This window comes from Malaclemys terrapin, chromosome 7, assembly GCF_027887155.1.
Source record: "Malaclemys terrapin pileata isolate rMalTer1 chromosome 7, rMalTer1.hap1, whole genome shotgun sequence".
NCBI classification, from domain to species: Eukaryota; Metazoa; Chordata; order Testudines; family Emydidae; genus Malaclemys; species Malaclemys terrapin.
The window spans coordinates 53,745,265-53,764,584 of record NC_071511.1 but is presented as its reverse complement, the minus strand read 5'-3'; the positions used below and the strand labels follow the sequence as shown (position 1 = coordinate 53,764,584).

The window sequence follows — 19,320 nt, the reverse complement described above, 5'->3', positions numbered from 1 at the left end:
GAGATGATATTCCTGACACTTTTACTCCCCGGCAGGTGAGCAACTGGCCACTGTGTATCTGCTCAATACCATTCCAGACTTTAGGTAAGTATTTGGATGTTCTAAACCTATTGCTTATGTCTGTGCTTAAAACTAATAAATTAGATAGAGCATACTTGCATTAATCTTTCATTCCACAAGTCCATGGGTCCAGATCAAATGCATCCAAGGGTGCTGAGGGAGTTGGCTGATGTGATTGCAGAGCCATTGGCCATTATCTCTGAAAATTGTGATGATCTGGGGAGGTGCCGGACGATTGGAAAAAGGCAAATATGGTACCCATATTTAAAAAAGGGAAGAAAGAAAACCCGGGGAACTACAGACAAGTCAGCCTCACTTCAATCCCCGGCAAAAACATGGAGCAGGTCCTGAAGGAATCCATTTTGAAGCACTTGGAGGAGAGGAAGGTGATCAGGAACAGTCAACATGGATTCACCAAGGGCAAGTCATGCCTGACCAACCTGATTGCCTTCTATGATGAGATAACTGGCTCTGTGGATGTGGGGAAAGCGGTGGATGTGATATACCTTGACTTTAGTAAAGCTTTTGATACAGTCTCCCACAGTATTCTTGCGAGCAAGTTAAAGAAGTATGGATTGGATGAATGGACTATAAGGTGGATAGAAAGTTGGCTAGATTGTCAGGCTCAACGGGTAGTGATCAACGGCTCGATGTCTAGTTTCAGCTGGTATCAAATGGAGGGCCCCAGGGGTTGGTCCTGGGGCCGGTTTTGTTCAACATCTTTAATGATCTGGATGATGGGATGAATTACACCCTCAGCAAGTTCGCAGATGACACTAAGCTGGGGGGAGAGGTAGGGATAGGGTCCCGAGTGACCTAGACAAATTGGAGGATTGGGACAAAAGAAATCTGATGAGGTTCAACAAGGACAAGTGTAGAGTCCTGCACTTAGGAAGGAAGAAGCCCATGTGACGCTACAGGCTGGGGACCAACTGGCTAAGCAGCAGTTCTGCAGAAAAGGACCTGGGGATTACAGTGGATGAGATGCTGGATATGAGTCAACAGTGTGCCCTTGTTGCCAAGAAGGCCAACGGCATATTGGGCTGTATTAGTAGGAGCATTGACAGCAGTTCGAGGGAAGTGATTATTCCCCTCTATTTGGCACTGGTGAGGCCTCACCTGGAGTACTGTGTCCAGTTTTGGTCCCCCCACTACAGAATGAATGTGGACAAAATGGAGAGAGTCCAGAAGAGGGCAACGAAAATGATTAGGGGGCTGGGGCACATGACTTACTACGAGAGGCTGAGGGAATTGGAGTTATTTAGTCTGCAGAAGAGAAGAGTGAAGGGGGATTTGATAGCAGCCTTCAACTACCTGAAGGGGGGTTCCAAAGAGGATGGACCTAGGTTATTCTCAGTGGTGGCAGATGACAGAACAAGAAGCAATGGTCTCATATTGCAGTGTGGGAGGTCTCTTCCAACACTAATATTCTAGGATTCATCACACGGAACTGCTGTGTTCTCATTGATTTATTCCTGACACCACCTGGAGTGAAATAGTTAAGTTACCCCTGCTGTGGTTTCTGAAAACACTGAGTAGCAAGGGGAAGTGGGTTTTTTTGCATCCCTGACTGACATAGCTATGCTGTTATAAGTTTTAAGTGTAAACCATTGCTTAACTCACTGTAATTTTATCCCAACAACACAATGAAAGCCTGAGTCTCAGGTTTGGTCTCAAGAAGTGGGCTGTAGTCCACGAAAGCTTATGCTCTAATAAATTTGTTAGTCTCTAAGGTGCCACAAGTACTCCTGTTCTTCTTTTTAAAAGTTGTGTGCGCACAGATTGTCAGCTGGGGAATGAATGAAAAAAACACACCCCTAATGAACACAGCTATGCCGATAAGCCCACAGTGTACAAGACATAGCTGTGCTGATGTAGTGCTTCTCTCAATGTACCTAATGTGTTGGGGAAGTGGCATTCTTACCCTGGCAGAAAAACTCCTTCTTTTGGTGTACGCTGCACCTACACCAGGGGACTTTCCTGGCATAGGTATGCTGATATTGCTATGCCAGCATAAACTCTGTAGTATAGACATAGCCCAAAACTCCTTCTCCGGGGCCACATGGCCTTTTCTTTACACCCACTCTGGGCAGCTTTTACAACACAAAGAAGCCTCAAAACTGTTTACTGTGTGGGCTTGTCTAATAGGGAAGTTAATCTGGAGTTATGTAGGCGGTGAATTTAAAGTGCAATAGATATTGGAATAGCACCCTGTGTGGATATTCCTATTCTGGAATAAGAGTGCCTTTTTCTGGCTTAGCTTATTCCACTCTTATTCTAGAAGAAGTATGTCTGTACATGGAGTTATTGTGATATTGCAACTTTAAATCCACAGCCTACATACCTACCTTAATCTGAATGAATTTTGAAGCGTAGACAAGGCCTCTGAGTTAACCACTCATTCTCACTAACAACCTTCTGAGTGTGGTTATTGTGTGGCACATTAACCCTTAGAACAGGGAGTTTTGTCCTGAATGTTGATACAGAGGTTTCAAAGGATTAGATTTGTATTGGTAAATACTGATTTCACTGTACACACACAAACTACAAAAATATTTCCATCAATAATAATTGACATTTAGATATAGGCAAAGTAAGAAAAATGCTGCTTGAGAATTTATTTTATTTTAGAATATTACTTTGTATATTTTGACATGTGATATTGAAAATTTTTATTTGAATGGTTATAATGCTTTACATTTTTGAATCTACATGTCAACAGTCATTAAATAATTCTTGTCTAACCTTTCATTGTTTGATCCCTCTATTATTCCCAAAACTTTGAAAATTGGAATTAATAAAATAAATTAAAAATCTTAAAACATAGTTTTGCACAACTGTGAAAATTTAAATCGAAAAATACTTTAAAATAAACATTGAAATTACAAAATAATAAAAATTGAATTCTGCCAAGCCTAGTTATACTTCAAAGATCCCCAGTCAGCAAGCCATTAGCACCAATGACCCCCCTAACAGACAGGAGAGGACCCTATGTTTGCAACTTTATCCCCAAGTTCTCTGTTAGCAGTGTTTTCTTTGGGGAGGTAAAATGCAATGGATCATCTTCCCTGCTGTTTTCTACTTGTGCCATTTCCCACAGGTCTCTGATATTAATCTACATGCCGATGGGCACCAGGTGAAGCTTCCTCTTGGGAAGACTAGCCCCATGTCCCGCCTCTTACAGTGGAGGCCCCGACTCTTCCGGCCAAAGCCTTGCCAGCTGCTCTCAGCCCTCCGTGTCCCCAGCCAGGGAAGGCAGGGGGGCTGAGAGCTTGGCCCCTCCCTTCCATGGCCCCGACCGGAGGCTGAGAGCTCAGCTGGGGCTATGGAGGGGGGTTGAGAGCTGTGGCAGGGAGCAAGAGCTCCTCCAACCCCGGGGCTGTGGTGGGGGAGATTTTTCCAGGGGCCCCAAATTGCCTGCCACTGGTCCCCCTCCCGCCCACGGCATGAGGTTTGGGGAGGCTTACCCTCCCCCAGCCTCCATTACACACCACCCCTGTACATGCCCAAGGCAGGAGAATGTTGGATACTTTTGTTCTCTTCCATCTGAATGCCCTGGCTGCCTGAAGGAGGCACATTCCTTGCATTCACGGCCTGGTAGCACCATGTGCCGATCATGATCTTTAGGGGACAAGTGCCACCCATTCACCCCCAGGGATTGCTGAGGGTAGTTAACTGTAGGGTGCTGACAGTCTAGGGTGGCAGTGCTGAAAAGAAGTCAGTCCGTAATTCAGAACTATGGTTCCAAGAGAAGAAATCTGTGAAACTGGGAGAATCTGGTGTTTCTGAGAAATACTCAGAGAAATTTCACTTCCTGGGGGGGGGAAAGTGTATCATTAAAAGGTTAAATCAGCCAAGCTTGTTTGTTTCCTACCTTGTCCTCCTTGGCAGAATCCTCTATGGGAACCACAGTGTGAGCTCTGTGTTCCTTGGACTCTCTGCAAATCACACAAATGGCTTCGCTGTCATCCTCACAGAACAACTTCAGTTCTTCCTTGTGTATTGCGCATAGATTCACTTTCTGTTCTCTCTCTGCTTCAACATGTAAGTGTTTAACTTGCTCTACTCTATTTGCCAGCTGCCAGTTCAGCTGGAAATTCTGTCTCCGGATCTGGGCTCTGCAGCTGGGGCAGCACAAAGGGTCATAGTCCCCCTCTGTACATGTCTCACTGTGCTTAGTGATGCAGGCGAGGCAGAAGTTGTGCCCACAGTCTAGAGTCACAGGCTCCGTCAGATACTCCAGGCAGATAGGACATACGGCTTCATCTTGCAACCTCCCTGCTGAAGTTTTTGAGGCCATGTCTGCTGATTACTTATTTTTAGTCTGTATGGGGAAGACAGAATGAGAAAAAATCAGTGAGAACTAATGGGGGAAAATGAAGAGTAAATGGCTGGGGGAAGATGTGGAAATGCAACGTGAGAATGGAGAAAGGACAGCAGAGGAGATAAGTATTCCAGACAGGCTTTGGACGGGGTAGATGTACTGTAAGCTATTTGTACTCCCAGATACTTCTAACTCAGAGCCCCAGTGAGCTAGCTCTGATATTGGACTTGCTCTACTACTCTAGCTAACAGCACTTTCCCTCTAGATGCTCTTCTTCAGTTCACACTTGACTGAGTGATTTCTGTTCTTTTGTTTCTGCTCTTTAAGATTGTGGCCAGACCATGTGGAGGATCAGGGATTTATTCACTTTTTAAAAGCCACACTGCTTGCAAATAATCAATCATTCTGTTACAACCAGGCGGCGGTTCTTCTTTACCCTGGCTTGACCACACCGATTGGGCCAGAGAGTCTGGGCCTGTCAGTGATTCATACTCCATAGCGAGGTGAGGGATTTATACAGAGAAGAATCCATTCCGCCTTATATCAAAGAACAGCAGACAGGTATATTAGAATTCAATCCCCCAGACTGATGACGATTGTCTAAGGCTGTGGAGATCACAGTGGCCTTTGAAATGCTTGACTTTGAGCTAGGAAGGTGACAGCCCTTCCAAAGCTAGATGAAGAGGCGTTATCAGAATAAGAGTGTGACACCCAGAACCAGAAGTCACTGTGTTACCCCCTCTGCCTCAGCAAGAGGGAGCTTTGCTGGAGCTTAAACTGTGTCAGCTCCCTGACACACCAGTCTGTCCACCTCACCAGCAAACTCCTTGAGACTCTGTCAGTCTTACCCCTGCCTAGCAGATAACATTCCCTAAACTCGAGTTCCTGAACCCCCTGGAAAAGTGTTCCTCTGCAGTATTCAGCCCCTATCACTGGATATTCACAGAAATTACCAAGACCACCACTTCCAAAGAGCCAGGGCACACCCAGCCAGTTAGTTTAGCTGAGGATCCACACTTTACTTCAATACACGGCACTGAGGTGAGTTTATTAATAAATTAGTTTTTTATTTTACCATAAGGAACTGAGATTTAAACCATAGTGAACAAGGATAATAGAACCAGGAAATGGCTACAAAGAAAACCCACTTTGCAGTGTCTTGAACTGAACAGATCGCAATCCTGGTCTCACGCAATTTCTCATTCACAGTCAGTTCTCAGAGTCCTCAGCCCTCATGACTGGGGGACCCGCTTTTAATGGATTGCAAGGGCACTGGCCTCTTTGTCCCTTCAGAGATGGAGCCACAATATCTTTTCCCCTTTGCTTAGAGTTCAGAAATCCTTTGAAATGCATTTTTTTAAAGTAACCACAGCCAAAGTTCTCCCCTACTACTTGTTCCTCAGGGAGCAGACGTCATGTCCCCTTTTTGTCCTCTTGTTAATTAGCTCTTTCTGTGGGTTTGATCACTTTGTTTACCTTAGATACAAATGTATTTTCAGTGTATCTGACTTAAAAACTTGATTCAGGCAGAGTGGTAAATTCACATGCCTTTGTCTGAGACGAACCTGTTTATCTGCTCTATTCAAATTGCTCGGTCTGAATATATTTTAGGAACATATTTCCAGCACATATACATAACTCTTTACACGCTAACCATACATATGCCAAGTACTAATATAATTGACCAGAGAGTAACCATTTTTCATATGGTACCTCACAAGATACTTTGTGGATAAGTATTATGTCAACAGTGGGTTAGGCATAGTGAGTTTGTCAGGCCTGGTAACAGTTGTATTTACAGAGCAGTGAGCCCTTTGCCATTTGACACCGAGAGGCTCTTAGTGTCCCACAGGAGACACTAATCATGGTATTGAGAACAAAGAACCAATCATAACTAATACAATGAAGTCTGCCTGAGCCTGTAGAAAACCTGAGACCTTAGGTTTGGAAGGTGTGAACTGCCCCATGCATCTCCACAGGGTGTTAACTCCAAGATGCCCTGTAGCAAGTCGAGCACTCATCAGTGTGGCACCTCCTGCTGGTCAGTCTGGGAATTAGCTCTTTTCCAGCACTCAGAGCATGTCCTGCTGGCTGGTGTCTCGCCTGCCTCCGGCCCCATGTCCCTCCCAGGCCCCGGTGCCCTTTACCTTGGGGTTCTACCCACATCAATCCCCACGCTCTGGGTCTCCGCTCCCAGGGGAACCCTGACCCTCTATGCCCACCTTGCCTCAGTGGCTACTGCAAGTCAGGCCGGCTCCAGGCACCAGCCAACCAAGCACGTGCTTGGGGTGGCACCTTAGAAGGGGCGGCTAATGTTGGGGTGGCAGGGGGCGCTCGCGGTGGGGTTTTTTTGTTTTTGTTTGGCTGGTCAACGCTTGAGGGTTTTTTTGTTTTGTTTTGGCCAGACAGCGTGGGGGATGTTTCGGCAATGCAGTGCGGTGTGGCACTCCGAGGGTTTGGGCCACCCGGCCCGACGCTCGGGGGGGGGGTTTCGGTGGCCCGGCGCGGCGTGGTGCTGGTGGAGCGGGGGCGGCGGCGCGGCGCTGGGGGGGGGGTATGACGGGGCGGCGCTCTTCTTTTTTGCCTGGGGCGGCAAAGAAGTTAGAGCCGGCCCTGCTGCCAGTCGTCATCTAGCCCCCTTTCTCTGCAGCAAACTAATGGTCTGACTGTAATGGAGTGACTGTAATGGTCACTCATCATTGGCAAGGGGGTTGGACCAGCTGCCTCTGCCTATCCCCGGCTACACCTCTGCAACCCCAGTAACTGCTTGGGCCTTAAACAAGGCCTCAGCCTGGGGAGTTGCCGGGCTGGAGCTCCCCAGCTCCTCTTGCCCTTCCCCAGCACTGCTGTGCTTCCGGTACCCTGAGCTCCCAGGCAACTAGGTCCTTCTCACTCAAGGCTCGAGTGAGACTGTTTGCCTTCTGGCCCAGCAGCTCTTTTATAGGGCCCAGCCTGGCCCGGATTGGCTGCCTCCCAACCTCTTCTTATTGGCTCTCAGCCCCAGCCCTCTCCAAGGGTTGGCTTTTAACCCTTTCAGGCTGGAGCGGGGTGACTGCCCCGCTACACTCCCCTAGGTTGTGGGTCTGGCTGCAAGGAGTCCTGTATCACAGACCACCAAGGGCACTCTGCTGAATAACAGCACAAAATGTTACCCTTTATCTTAAAAGATTTTTTAAAAAAAATCTGCAGTGAACCAGATCTAGTCAAGATTCACCTCTGTTTTGTTTCATTTTGTTGATACACAACATTGTTTTAAAAATACAAGTGCACAAAAAAGTGAAGCTACCATGAATGAATTTCAAAAAGACCTCAATTTCAAACACTTCCTATTAACAATGTATGAAAGGGAACCAAACAAGAACTACACAGACAATGTAAAGGACATAAAAATATGTGTGTGAAGTTTCACATTGAAAGGACACGTACACAAGAATTTGTAACCTATTTCAGCACTTTTGAGAACACACCCTTAATGATGGAGCCATGACCATCATCTCTAATAATAGTAATAATATTTTTAAATAATTGTTGCTGTAAAGAATTAACTAATGAATCCTTACAATTGCCTTGAGAGATGTGGGAGTATTAACAACAGAGCTGGTCAATTCTTTGACTTCACATTTTTTGAACCACTACCCCCGCAAAAAAGGTTTTTTATGGAAGCCAAAAATCTCATCTTGATTGAAATTTACTAGGTTTTGACCAAACAACGAAAAGATGTAAGTAAAATATTTCAAAAAATCAAACAGTTTTTTCAATGAAGAAAACAAACAAAAAAATTGCAGGAAGTTTTCAGAAAGTGTATATATTTATTTCCTGAAGAATAATTGGCATTTTGCAACCCTCTCTATTAATAAGCTGCTATGGATTCAGGGGATGTGCTATGCCTCTGACCTCTTTGTACAGTCTTTCAGGGAGCATTGCTAGGCCCTGAGCCTCCACTTTTGACAAGGAGGAGCCCCACAGCTCTGCTACTCTGAGACTGGATCCTGGCTTCAACACCTCTGTTTCTCACCACAGCTCCTTCAGTGGGTCAAAAAAGAGCCCTGATGGAAATATACCCTCTTGGGAGCGATGGAACCTGCAGATGTTTGCAGAGACGCAGCATGCCCTTTTCAAAACAAGCCATTATTTATTAGTGAGCTGGAATACAGTGTTTAGGGACATTGGGCTAGAATGGAAAGCAAAGCCTGAACATATTTCTGTCACCCAACTTGCCAGCTTCTCCTTGTTCCATTAAGCAGGCCTCACTGTAAGCTCTGGCCTGGAAGGCCAACTGCCGGCTTGCAGCAACCTCCCTGCCTTGCAGAGTCATCCTTGATTGACTTCTCCTATCTGCTGGGAAACAGGTTTTTATGCAGTCTGCTCACACCTCAGTCCTTTTGTCTCCAGTTCCAGTTATGGTTTTTTCACATGTAGAACCCCCACTACCACCACCACCACCACCTCCCTTGGCCAGCAGTCATTAACAGTGAATAGTCTGGTTCTTGGTCTCCATTGTGTCTCACATGTTGACAGTTCTTGACAGTCCATTCCTACCAATCCCAGCCAGATCCATGGGACACCCACCCACAGGGCCAGCTCCAAGCTCCAGCTTAACAAGCAGGTGCTTGGGGCGGCCAAGGGAGAGGGGCAGCACCTGCGACAATTTGGGGGTGGCAGGTCCCTCACTCCCTCTAGGAGCGAAGGACCTGCCGCTGAACTGCCGCTGCCGATTGCGGCTTTTTTTTTTTCCAATTGCTGCCGCCGATCGCAATCGCGGCTTTTTTTTTTTTTGCTTGGGGCGGCAGAAATGCTGGAGCCGGCCCTGCCCACCCATATACTCATCACTTCCCCCTAGCTCTGGAAAGAGATTAACCCCTTCATACCTAGTAAGTAGCAATACAAAAATAAGTGAGGAAACTGAGTCACACATTTTTCATAAATAAAAGTATCAGAGGATGTCATCCGATGAAGTGGGCATTCACCCACAAAAGCTTATGCTCCAATACATCTGTTAGTCTTAAAGATGCCACAGGACTCTCTGTTGCTTTTCATAAATACAGGTTTTCTCCACATTCTCCACAGAAACCCTTTTGAAAGGATGGCACAAAGAAGTCCCGTGATCACAAATCTCAAGTCACTGGGCTCTATGCAGTCAAAATGAGGAGTTTGGGGTCAGTAAATGCACCTCTATCCTGTGGCCTGGGCTACATCTGGCAGCCATTATACGGTTTGAGGTCTAGAGTAACAGCTGCAGTCTCACTCTACTACCTGGTGTTACTGGACACCCCTTCCATGGTGGTCAAGTGCAGTCACTGCTGCTGAGATGTGTCGCCTCACCACCGCCCCAGACCGAGGCCTACACTTTGTGAAGCACTTGGTAAACATACCCACCCCATGATAGCTGGTAATCATCCGGAGCAGGAACAAGTACTGGCAGGAGACCCTTGCTCCTTAGTCCTATGCTCAGACTACTATGACATGTCACCTCCTAAATGTAAAAAACTGACACATGTTCTGGACACACCCACACATGCACAGAGGAAAGACTCACACTTTAAATACAGATCAAAGGTAGGGTGACCAGATAGCAAGGGTTAAAAATCGGGACAGGGGGTGGGGGTAATAGACATCTATATAAGAAAAAACCCCAAATATCAGGACTGTCCCTATAAAATCGGGACATCTGGTCACCCTAATCGAAGGACAAAACAAAAATTCTTCCCTTACCTTATGTGTCTGCAAACTCCAGGGTCCCTAGTAAGCTCCCAGCTCCCTCTTTGAGTTACAGTGAGTCCGGGAGAGGCCGTTTTTAATAAAAATATTTTATTCTAAAATATAAATCCATTCATCTGAGTGTCTGATGTAATTCCAGTGGTTTCAAATGAATGATTGACTACTTGCCCCTCTCTGTGCAGTGAGTGGGTCTGACTGCTATAGGGAAGGGAAGGGAATATCAAGTAATCACTTGATGTTTTTGGCATGAAGAAAACAACTCACGATTTTTATAATGCAACACATCTGTGATTTCTGCCATTCATCAGCCTCTCAACCAGCCTCTGGTTCAAGCAGAGTCACAAGAGAGTTTTATTTTCTTTTTTTGAACCCTTCCCAGCAATAAAGAGGGGGAAGAGGAAAGACTGGTTGAAGCTACAAGGATAGAGATAACAGTATGGGGTCATTTTAATTGTGCGTTTCTTTGCATTCAAATATGTCTTTGTGTTGCAAGTTCAACCCTCACCTATAATAATTTAAAGTTTTGTGTAACTTTAACTCTGGATTTCTGAGTTTTCTCAAATTGCTTAGTAGTTGCTTATTGATAGTTTGTTTCAATAACTGATGGCTTAATGGAACTTCCTACTGCAAGCACAAAATTTATCAGTGCAGGAGACAGAGCATTCTAGGCAATACGTCCAAGACTGTGGGATGAATTCCTGCTATACTAAGAACCAGAAAAGTAATCATAAACAAATCCAAAAAACTTCTTTATGTGCCAGCTGCACTGCTTTAATCTGCCTCTGTTAACCATACAGAGCAGAGAAGCAATTAACTTAACCAAAAAAAAAAAGCAATTTTCTCTCTGGAAAAGGGAGGAGATAAAATAGAAACATACCACACATACACATGCCACTGAATGCAGGAGTGGGAGGTGCTCAGATAGTTCAGTGAGGGACACAGGATACATTCTGGTTGACACACACTTTCTATACAAGTATAATTATGTTAGTTGGAGGTGTGATTTTTTTTTAACTGATATAGTCATAGCATTACAACCCCTAGAGTGGACACAGTAAATGTATTTATACCAGTATAGATGTAGGGGGAGGGGCAATGGGGTAGAGAAAGAGAGGAAGGAAAAGGGGGGAAAACCCCCAAAATGTTACCATAGAATCATAGAAATGTAGGACTGGAAAGGACTTCGAGAAGTCATCAAGTACAGCCCCCTGCGCTGAGGCAGGACCAAGTAAAAGTAGACCACTCAATTCCGCCAACCTGTTTTTGAAAACGTCCAATGACGGGGATTCCACAGCGTACCTTGGAAGCCTATTCCAGAGATTAACTACCCTGAGAGTTAGGAAATAAATCTCCTTTGCTGCAGATTAAGTCCATTACTTCTTGCCTACCTTCAGTGGACGTGGAGAACAATTGATCACAGTCCTCTTTATAACAGCCCTTAACGCAGCTGAAGACTATCGGTTTCCCCCTTGGTTTTGTTTTTTAAGACTAAACATGCCCAGTTTTTGTGACCTTTCCTCATAGGACATGTTTTCTAAACCTTTGATCATTTTGGTTGCTCTCCTGTGCCCCTCCTCCCTCCCCACCTCCATTTGTCCACATCTTTCTTAACATGTGGTGCCCAGAACTGGACACAGTACTCCAACTGAGACCTCACCCATGCTGGGCAAAGTGATACTCCTGTTAATACACCCCAGAATGATATTAGCTGTTTTTGCAACTGTATCACATTGTTGACTCACATTCAATTTGTGAAAACAACCAGGAGTCCGGTGGCACCTTAAAGACTAACAGATTTATTTGGGCATAAGCTTTCGTGAGTAAAAAACCTCACTTCTTCAGATGCATGGAGTGAAAATTACAGATGCAGGCATTATACACCTTGTAGATCGCTGATAATGTTCTGGAGAGGTTTTAGTTGGGGGTTGTACACGATGGCCAATGGTGTTCTGTTATTTTCCTTGTTGGGCCTGTCCTGTAGTAGGTGATTTCTGTGTGCCCGTCTCGCTCTGTCAATCTGTTTCCTCACTTCTCCAGGTGGGTATTGTAGTTTTAAGAATGCTTGATAAAGATCTTGTAGGTGTTTGTCTCTGTCTGAGGGATTGGAGCAAATTCGGGCTTGGCTGTAAACAATGTATCGTGTGATCAATTTGTGATCAACTAATACCCACAAATGCTTTTCAGCAGCACTACCGCCTAGCCAGTTATTCCACATTTTGTAGTTGTGCATTTCATTTTTCCTTCCTAAGTGAAGTATTTTGCACTTGCTTTACTGAATTTCATCTTGTTGATTTCAGACCAATTCTCCAATTTGTCAAGGTTGTTTTGAATTCTAATCCTGTCCTTCAATGTGCTTGCAACCCCTCTCAGCTTGATGTCGTCTACAAATTTTATAAGCATATTCTCTACTCCATTATCCAAGACATTCATGAAAATATTGAACAATACCGGCTCCAGTAATGACCTCTTTGCGACCCCCATAAATACACACTCCCAGTTTGACAGCAAACCATTGATTACTACTCATAGAGTACAGTCTTTCAAACAGTTGTGCATCCACCAGTCAGTTCATCTAGACCACATTTCTCTAGCTTGCTTATGTGAATATCATGTGGAACTGTGTCAAAAGCCATCCTAAAATCAAGTTAGATCACGTCTACTGCATCTCCACTATCAAGTAGGCCAGAAACCCTATCAAAGGAAGAAATTTGGTTGGTTTGGCATGATTTGTTCTTGACAAAATGCATCCTGGCTTTTCCTTATAACTCTATTATCCACTAGGTGCTTACAAATTGATTGTTTAATAATTTGTTCCAATATCTTTCCAGGCATCAAAGTTAGGCTGACTGGTCTATAATTTCCCAGGCCCTTCATTTGTCCTCTAGGACCTCACCTGTCCTCCATGAGCTCTCAAAGATAATCACTAATTGTTCTGAGATTCAGCTAGTGATGAACTTCAGCTAGTCCTCAGCTATTCTTCCACATTCCAGCAGTACTGGTCAGGGACTGTAAGGGGGATGGTTCCTTATTCAATGCCGGGGAGAAAGTATGCCCTAGTAACAGCAATAAGAAATATATTTGGTACCAGCAGACTTCTCTGCACCACTGTTAGTTCCGGATCCAAAACTGATCCAGATGTTGGTATTGGCATGAGTGTTAAATATGTAGGTTTCAGTACTGATATTGGTCTTAGTGTTGGTGCCAGTGGAGTTTGTTGCAGCACAGACTGCTTCCACACACCCAGTTTCGATACCTGGTGAGATTTGGAAGATTTTAAGATTTTAAGATGTTAAGAGTAACAAGAAGGGTTTCTTCAGGTATGTTAGCAACAAGAAGAAAATCAAGGAAAGTGTGGGCCCCTTACTGAATGAGGGAGGCAACCTAGTGACTGAGGGTGTGGAAAAAGCTAATGTACTCAATGATTTTTTTGCCTCTGTCTTCATGAACAAGGTCAGCTGCCAGATTACTGCACTGGGCAGTACACTATGGGGAGAAGGTGACCAGCCCTCTGTGGAGAAAGAAGTGGTTCGGGACTATTTAGAAAAACTGGACGTGTACAAGTCCATGGGGCCGGATGCGCTGCATCCGAGGGTGCTAAAGGAGTTAGCGGGTGAGATTGCAGAGCCATTAGCCATTATTTTTGAAAACTCATGGCGATCGGGGGAGGTCCCAGATGACTGGAAAAAGGCTAATGTAGTGCCCATCTTTAAAAAAGGGAAGAAGGAGGATCTGGGGAACTACAGGCCAGTCAGCCTCACCTCAGTCCCTGGAAAAATCATGGAGCAGGTCCTCAAGGAATCAATTATGAAACATTTAGAGGAGAGGAAAGTGATCAGGAAGAGTCAGCATGGATTCACGAAGGGGAAGTTGTGCCTGACTAACCTAATTGCCTTCTATGATGAGATAATTGGCTCTGTGGATGAGGGGAAAGCAGTGGATGTGTTATTCCTTGACTTTAGCAAAACTTTTGATATGGTCTCCCACAGTATTCTTGCCGCCATGTTAAAGAAGTATGGGCTGGATGAATGGACTATAAGGTGGATAGAAAGCTGGCTAGATCATCGGGCTCAACGGGTAGTGATCAATGGCTCCATGTCTAGTTGGCAGCCGGTTTAAAGCGGAGTGCCCCAAGGGTCGGTCCTGGGGCCGGTTTTGTTTAATATCTTTATTAATGATGTGGAGGATGGTGTGGACTGTACTCTCAGCAAGTTTGCAGATGACACTAAACTAGGAGGCGTGGTAGATATGCTAGAGGGTAGGGATCGGATACAGAGGGACCTAGGCAAATTAGAGGATTGGGCCAAAAAACACCTGATGAGGTTCAACAAGGACAAGTGCAGAGTCCTGCACTTAGGACAGAAGAATCCCATGCACTGCTACAGACTAGGGACCGAATGGCTAGGTAGCAGTTCTGCAGAAAAGGACCTAGGGGTCACAGTGGACGAGAACCTGGATATGAGTCAACAGTGTGCTCTTGTTGCCAAGAAGGCTAACGGCATTTTGGGCTGTATAAGTAGGGGCATTGCCAGCAGATCGAGGAACGTGATCGTTCCCCTTTATTCGACATTGGTGAGGCCTCATCTGGAATACTGTGTCCAGTTTTGGGCCGCACACTACAAGAAGGATGTGGAAAAATTGGAAAGAGTCCAAAAGAGGGCAACAAAAATGATTAGGGGTCTGGAGCACATGACTTATGAGGAGAGGCTGAGGGAACTGGGATTGTTTAGTCTCCAGAAGAGAAGAATGAGGGGGGATTTGATAGCAGCCTTCAACTACCTGAAGGGGGGGTTCCAAAGAGGATGGAGCTCGGCTGTTCTCAGTGGTGGCAGATGACAGAACAAGGAGCAATGGTCTCAAGTTGCAGTGGGGGAGGTCCAGGTTGGATATTAGGAAAAACTATTTCACTAGGAGGGTGGTGAAACACTGGAATGCGTTACCTAGGGAGGTGGTGGAGTCTCCTTCCTTGGAGATTTTAAAGGCCCGGCTTGACAAAGCCCTGGCTGGGATGATTTAGTTGGGAATTGGTCTTGCTTTGAGCAGGGGGTTGGACTAGATGACCTCTTGAGGTCCCTTCCAACCCTGATATTCTATGATTCTCTTTCAAGGTCATAAGAAGATAAGGACATAAGAATGGCCATACTGGGTCAGACCATAGGTCCATCTAGCCCAGTATCCTGTCTTCCGACAGTGGCCAATGCTAGGTGCTTCAGAGGGAATGAACAGAACAGGCAATCATCAAGTGATCCATTCCATCGCCCATCCTGGCTAGTAGCCGTTGATGGATCTATCCTCCATGAACTTATCTAGTTCTTTTTTGAACCCCTTTTTTTGTTATAGTCTTGGCCTTCACAACATCCTCTGGCAAAGCGTTCCATAGGTTGATACAGGTCTTCCCATATCTATGCATGTTTGGGATACGGATCTTTTTTGCAAGCTTTGATCCCAGTGTTTTATGCAGCATCTATCAGTCTCCTTTGCTTTTCTCAGAATAGACAACTGAGACAACTGTTTCATCCCAGCCAGGACTGTTGTACCAGCCTGTCTGGGGCCATTTCCAATGGACAAGCTAGACCCTCCCACATCAACCTGGCCCCACATCAGTGTACTGTGCTTCCTATTCCCCTCACAGCACTGCCCACCAGACTGTCCCAAGGGTGGACCAGGGCACACAGGCAAATGCCCTTGTGGGTGCAAATAATGTCAGGATATAGAATTATCACATGGTTTAAATAACTTGAGAAAAAAATGATGGGGGAAGTTTGTTTCTGTGTGAACTTCCTGCCTTTCCTCATCACCCTCCCCTTCTCACTCAGTTTCATTGAGGGAGACTCCCTTTGGAACTGAAGAAAGCCAATTAAGCAGGGAGGGTTTGTGGGTTTTTTATGAATTTTCCCACCAGGTATTTTTAACTTAAGGAAAAATATGTATCCTTCTTTCATTTAGTCCATTTGCCTTCACTGTTTGGGTTGGGCGCGGGGGGGAGGGTTTCTGGTTTCCCTTCTCAGGGGTGCTGTCCGGTGTGAAATACTGAGCTAAGGAAGAAGAAAGAGCTTGAGAGGTGCTGCTGATGGGTAACTTGAGCAACTGATTGCACCCAAACTGAGTGCAGCAGGTGAGGTAGCTCTGGATGTGCATTTTCCCTCTATCTCCAGGATAATAAGATCTGAGTGATACAAAAATCTTCAATGTATTTATCCTCACACCAGCTGTGTGAGAAGTGCTATCATCCCATTGTACAGATGAGGACTAAGGTACAGAGACATTAAGTGATTTGCACAAGGCCACACAAGTCTGGCAGAACAGAAAATACAACCCTGGTCTTCAGTCTCAGGTTCACCCCCTAACCCTTCCTCTGAAGTTATAGCTCCTTCATATGCAATTCTAGCCCTTCTGCTTGACTGAGCTTATGTAGTTCTGTTGGGGAAGAGGTGACCTTAAAGGCATTGGAAGCTTGATGGGGCAGACCTCAGTAGCATTCTTGAGCTATGAAAATTTACATTGAGGATCTGCCCAGAACTGTCTTACCAGAGATAAATAAATAAACAAAATGTAGAACAGAGAGTACTTTAAATTTAGGATCTTTCCCAGCACAATGATAATGGTCCTGCAATGCTTCTCAACCTATTTACCATTGTGGGCCACAAATATAGCTCTCTGTGTGTTAGGTGGGCCGCATCCACACAATATATATACTACCTCTACATCTACAAAAACAATAAGGTTTTGTATTTGTTACATGACAGCAATAGTACCTTTCATTTCAACATTGGAAAATGTCTACCAAGAGCATTTTAAATTAGCAAATAAATCAAAACATTAACGATTAAAATTAATTTACTGTAAGGCTGGCATGGCGTGGTGTATTGCCACCCTTACTTCTGTGCTGCTGCTGGCGGCACAGCTGGGCTGAGTACCTGAAGAGCACGCCTGCGGAGCTTGCCTGCAAAGATGGGGAGCCCTGCCCAGTGTGGGATGCCCCCCCAGCCTGGTCTGTCCCTCATGAACCCAGTCCCCCCACCCAGAGAATTTCTCCCCCTCCCCGATCACCCAACCCCTCTGGGTCTGTCCCTCCAGCATCCCGACCCCCGCAAAACTGGGCTGCCACATGTGCCTGCCCTTCAGAGACAGGGTGCCCTGTCCAGGGCAAAACACCCCCCCCCAGGGACTGCCCCCTCCAGCATCCAGTCCAGCACCCAAGAACTGCCCCCCATGCACCCAGCCCCCCACCTAGGGACTGCCCTATAGCACCTGCCAGCAACTGCACCCAGCCCCCACAAGGACTGCCCCCCAGCACTCAATCTCCCCATCCAAGTTTGAAAGGATAAATTTTTATTGGTAAATGTCAGTAATTGTTGATTTCAGCGCACACACATACACAAAGCAATGAAAAAAATATTTACATTGTTAATCATCAATATATACAGATAGACAAAGTAAGCAAAATGCTGCTTGAGAACTAGTTTGATGTAAGGATATTTACTTTGTCAACATTGCATGACAAAATACACAATTTGTGCTTTAATGGTTATAAAGCTTTAACGAATCTCAACGTTTACCGCCATTAAATAATTATTGTCTGACCACCCCTTATTTACAGACTCTCCTGCAACTGTGAACATTTCACTAGATAAAAATTGGAAAAACATGTTTAAAATCCACAATTTTGCACAACTGTGAACATTTGAACAAATAAAAATAGAGAAAATGCTTAAAAATAAACATCAAATGTTATCGATCAAAATTATAAAAAAACACACTGAATTCTGCCAAGCCTGCCTCTGAGGAGTAGGGGAGAGTGTAAAGTCCCTTGGGGGAGAGGGGAAGTGTGTAGGGCTGTGTGAGGGAGTGGGGCCTTGAGGATATTGGGAGGCATGAGGGAGAGGGGTTAAGCTGTACATTTTATTGCATAAGAAATGTCACCTTGACTCTGTATGGCCCAGTTTTCTAATATTTGTTGTTTGGTTTTTATTCTAACACTAATATTCCTGTTGCCCCTTTGCCCCGTGGTAGCAGATTTTACAGCAGGTCATTTTCCCATTGCAGGAGAATTTGGTGACCCAGAGTCAAGGTATTTTCTAGTGTAATATAATAATTTTTTACAGTGTGTGCATGGGTCCTATTTCCTTCTATGTTCTCATCATATTACCATGCAACATCTGTTCCTACTGGTGTTTGGTCAGCAGGGAATGACCGTGGTCCTGTCTGCTCCCTCCAGGGAAAACAAAATGGAAGAAAACAAAAAAAGCATTAATGTGGGGGAAAAATCCACAAAAATCACTTCATATTTTTTGAAAATATTTGATCTCCCATCATTGTGAGGGCTTCAGCAGTGTTGGGAGTGGTCATTTAATAATCAGAATAGGAACAAGAAACACTTCAACAATTTTTAAGACACTAAAATAACTCCACTTCTCATGAACTAATGCATAAAATGGGTGAGCTATGCCATAAATCACACCCTGACTTTGAATAGCATTTACCAATCTCACTGTCACACTGACTTCTCTCCTTCATTGTGTGTGTGTGTGACAATTAGTGCTGCCCACTCTTCCATGTTTGGTAAGGTGTGTGCCCCAAGCACCAGGCTATAGTTATTCTCACACTAATACTGAGGCCCAATGACTATGGAAGTATTTCTATACAATGGAACAGCTTCTACAGGGGAGACTGAGGCCTGGTCTACACTACGAGTTTAGGTCGACTTTAGCAGCGTTAAACTGAATTAAGCCTGGACACATTCACACGACCAAGCCCTTTCTTTCGACTTAAAGGGCCCTTTAAACCGGTTTCTTTACACCACCTTCGACGAGGGGATTAGCGATAAAATCGGCCTTTGCGGGTCGGAATTGGGGTAGTGTGGACGGAATTCGACGTTATTGGCCTCCGGGAGCTATCCCACAGTGCTTCATTGTGACCGCTCTGGACAGCACTCTCAACTCAGATGCACTGACAAGGTAGACAGGAAAAGACCCGCGAACGTTTGAATTTCATTTCCTGTTTGCCCAGCGTGGAGAGCACAGGTAACCAAGCAGAGCTCATCAGCACAGGTAACAATGATGGAGTCCCAGGATCGCAAAAGAGCTCCAGCATGGACCGAACGGGAGGTACGGGATCTGCTCGCCATCTGGGGAGATGAATCAGTGCTAGCTGAACTCCGTAGCAGTAAAAGAAATGGCAAAGTATTAGAAAAGATCTCCAAGGCCATGAAGGACCGAGGC

At 45.2% G+C, this 19,320-nt stretch overlaps 1 protein-coding gene across 2 annotated transcripts in view; it reads right to left on the bottom strand.

Moving 5' to 3' along the window:
• LOC128840667 (E3 ubiquitin-protein ligase TRIM68-like) overlaps positions 1 to 19,320 on the bottom strand; it is a 35,414-nt gene that overhangs the window by 7,795 nt on the left and 8,299 nt on the right. For both annotated transcript variants that reach the window (XM_054034948.1, XM_054034949.1), the window contains exon 2: positions 3,935 to 4,384. In XM_054034948.1, coding sequence (XP_053890923.1) covers positions 3,935 to 4,360 — 426 coding nt within the window. In that variant the 5' untranslated portion in view covers positions 4,361 to 4,384. The remainder of the gene's footprint in view (positions 1 to 3,934; positions 4,385 to 19,320) is intronic.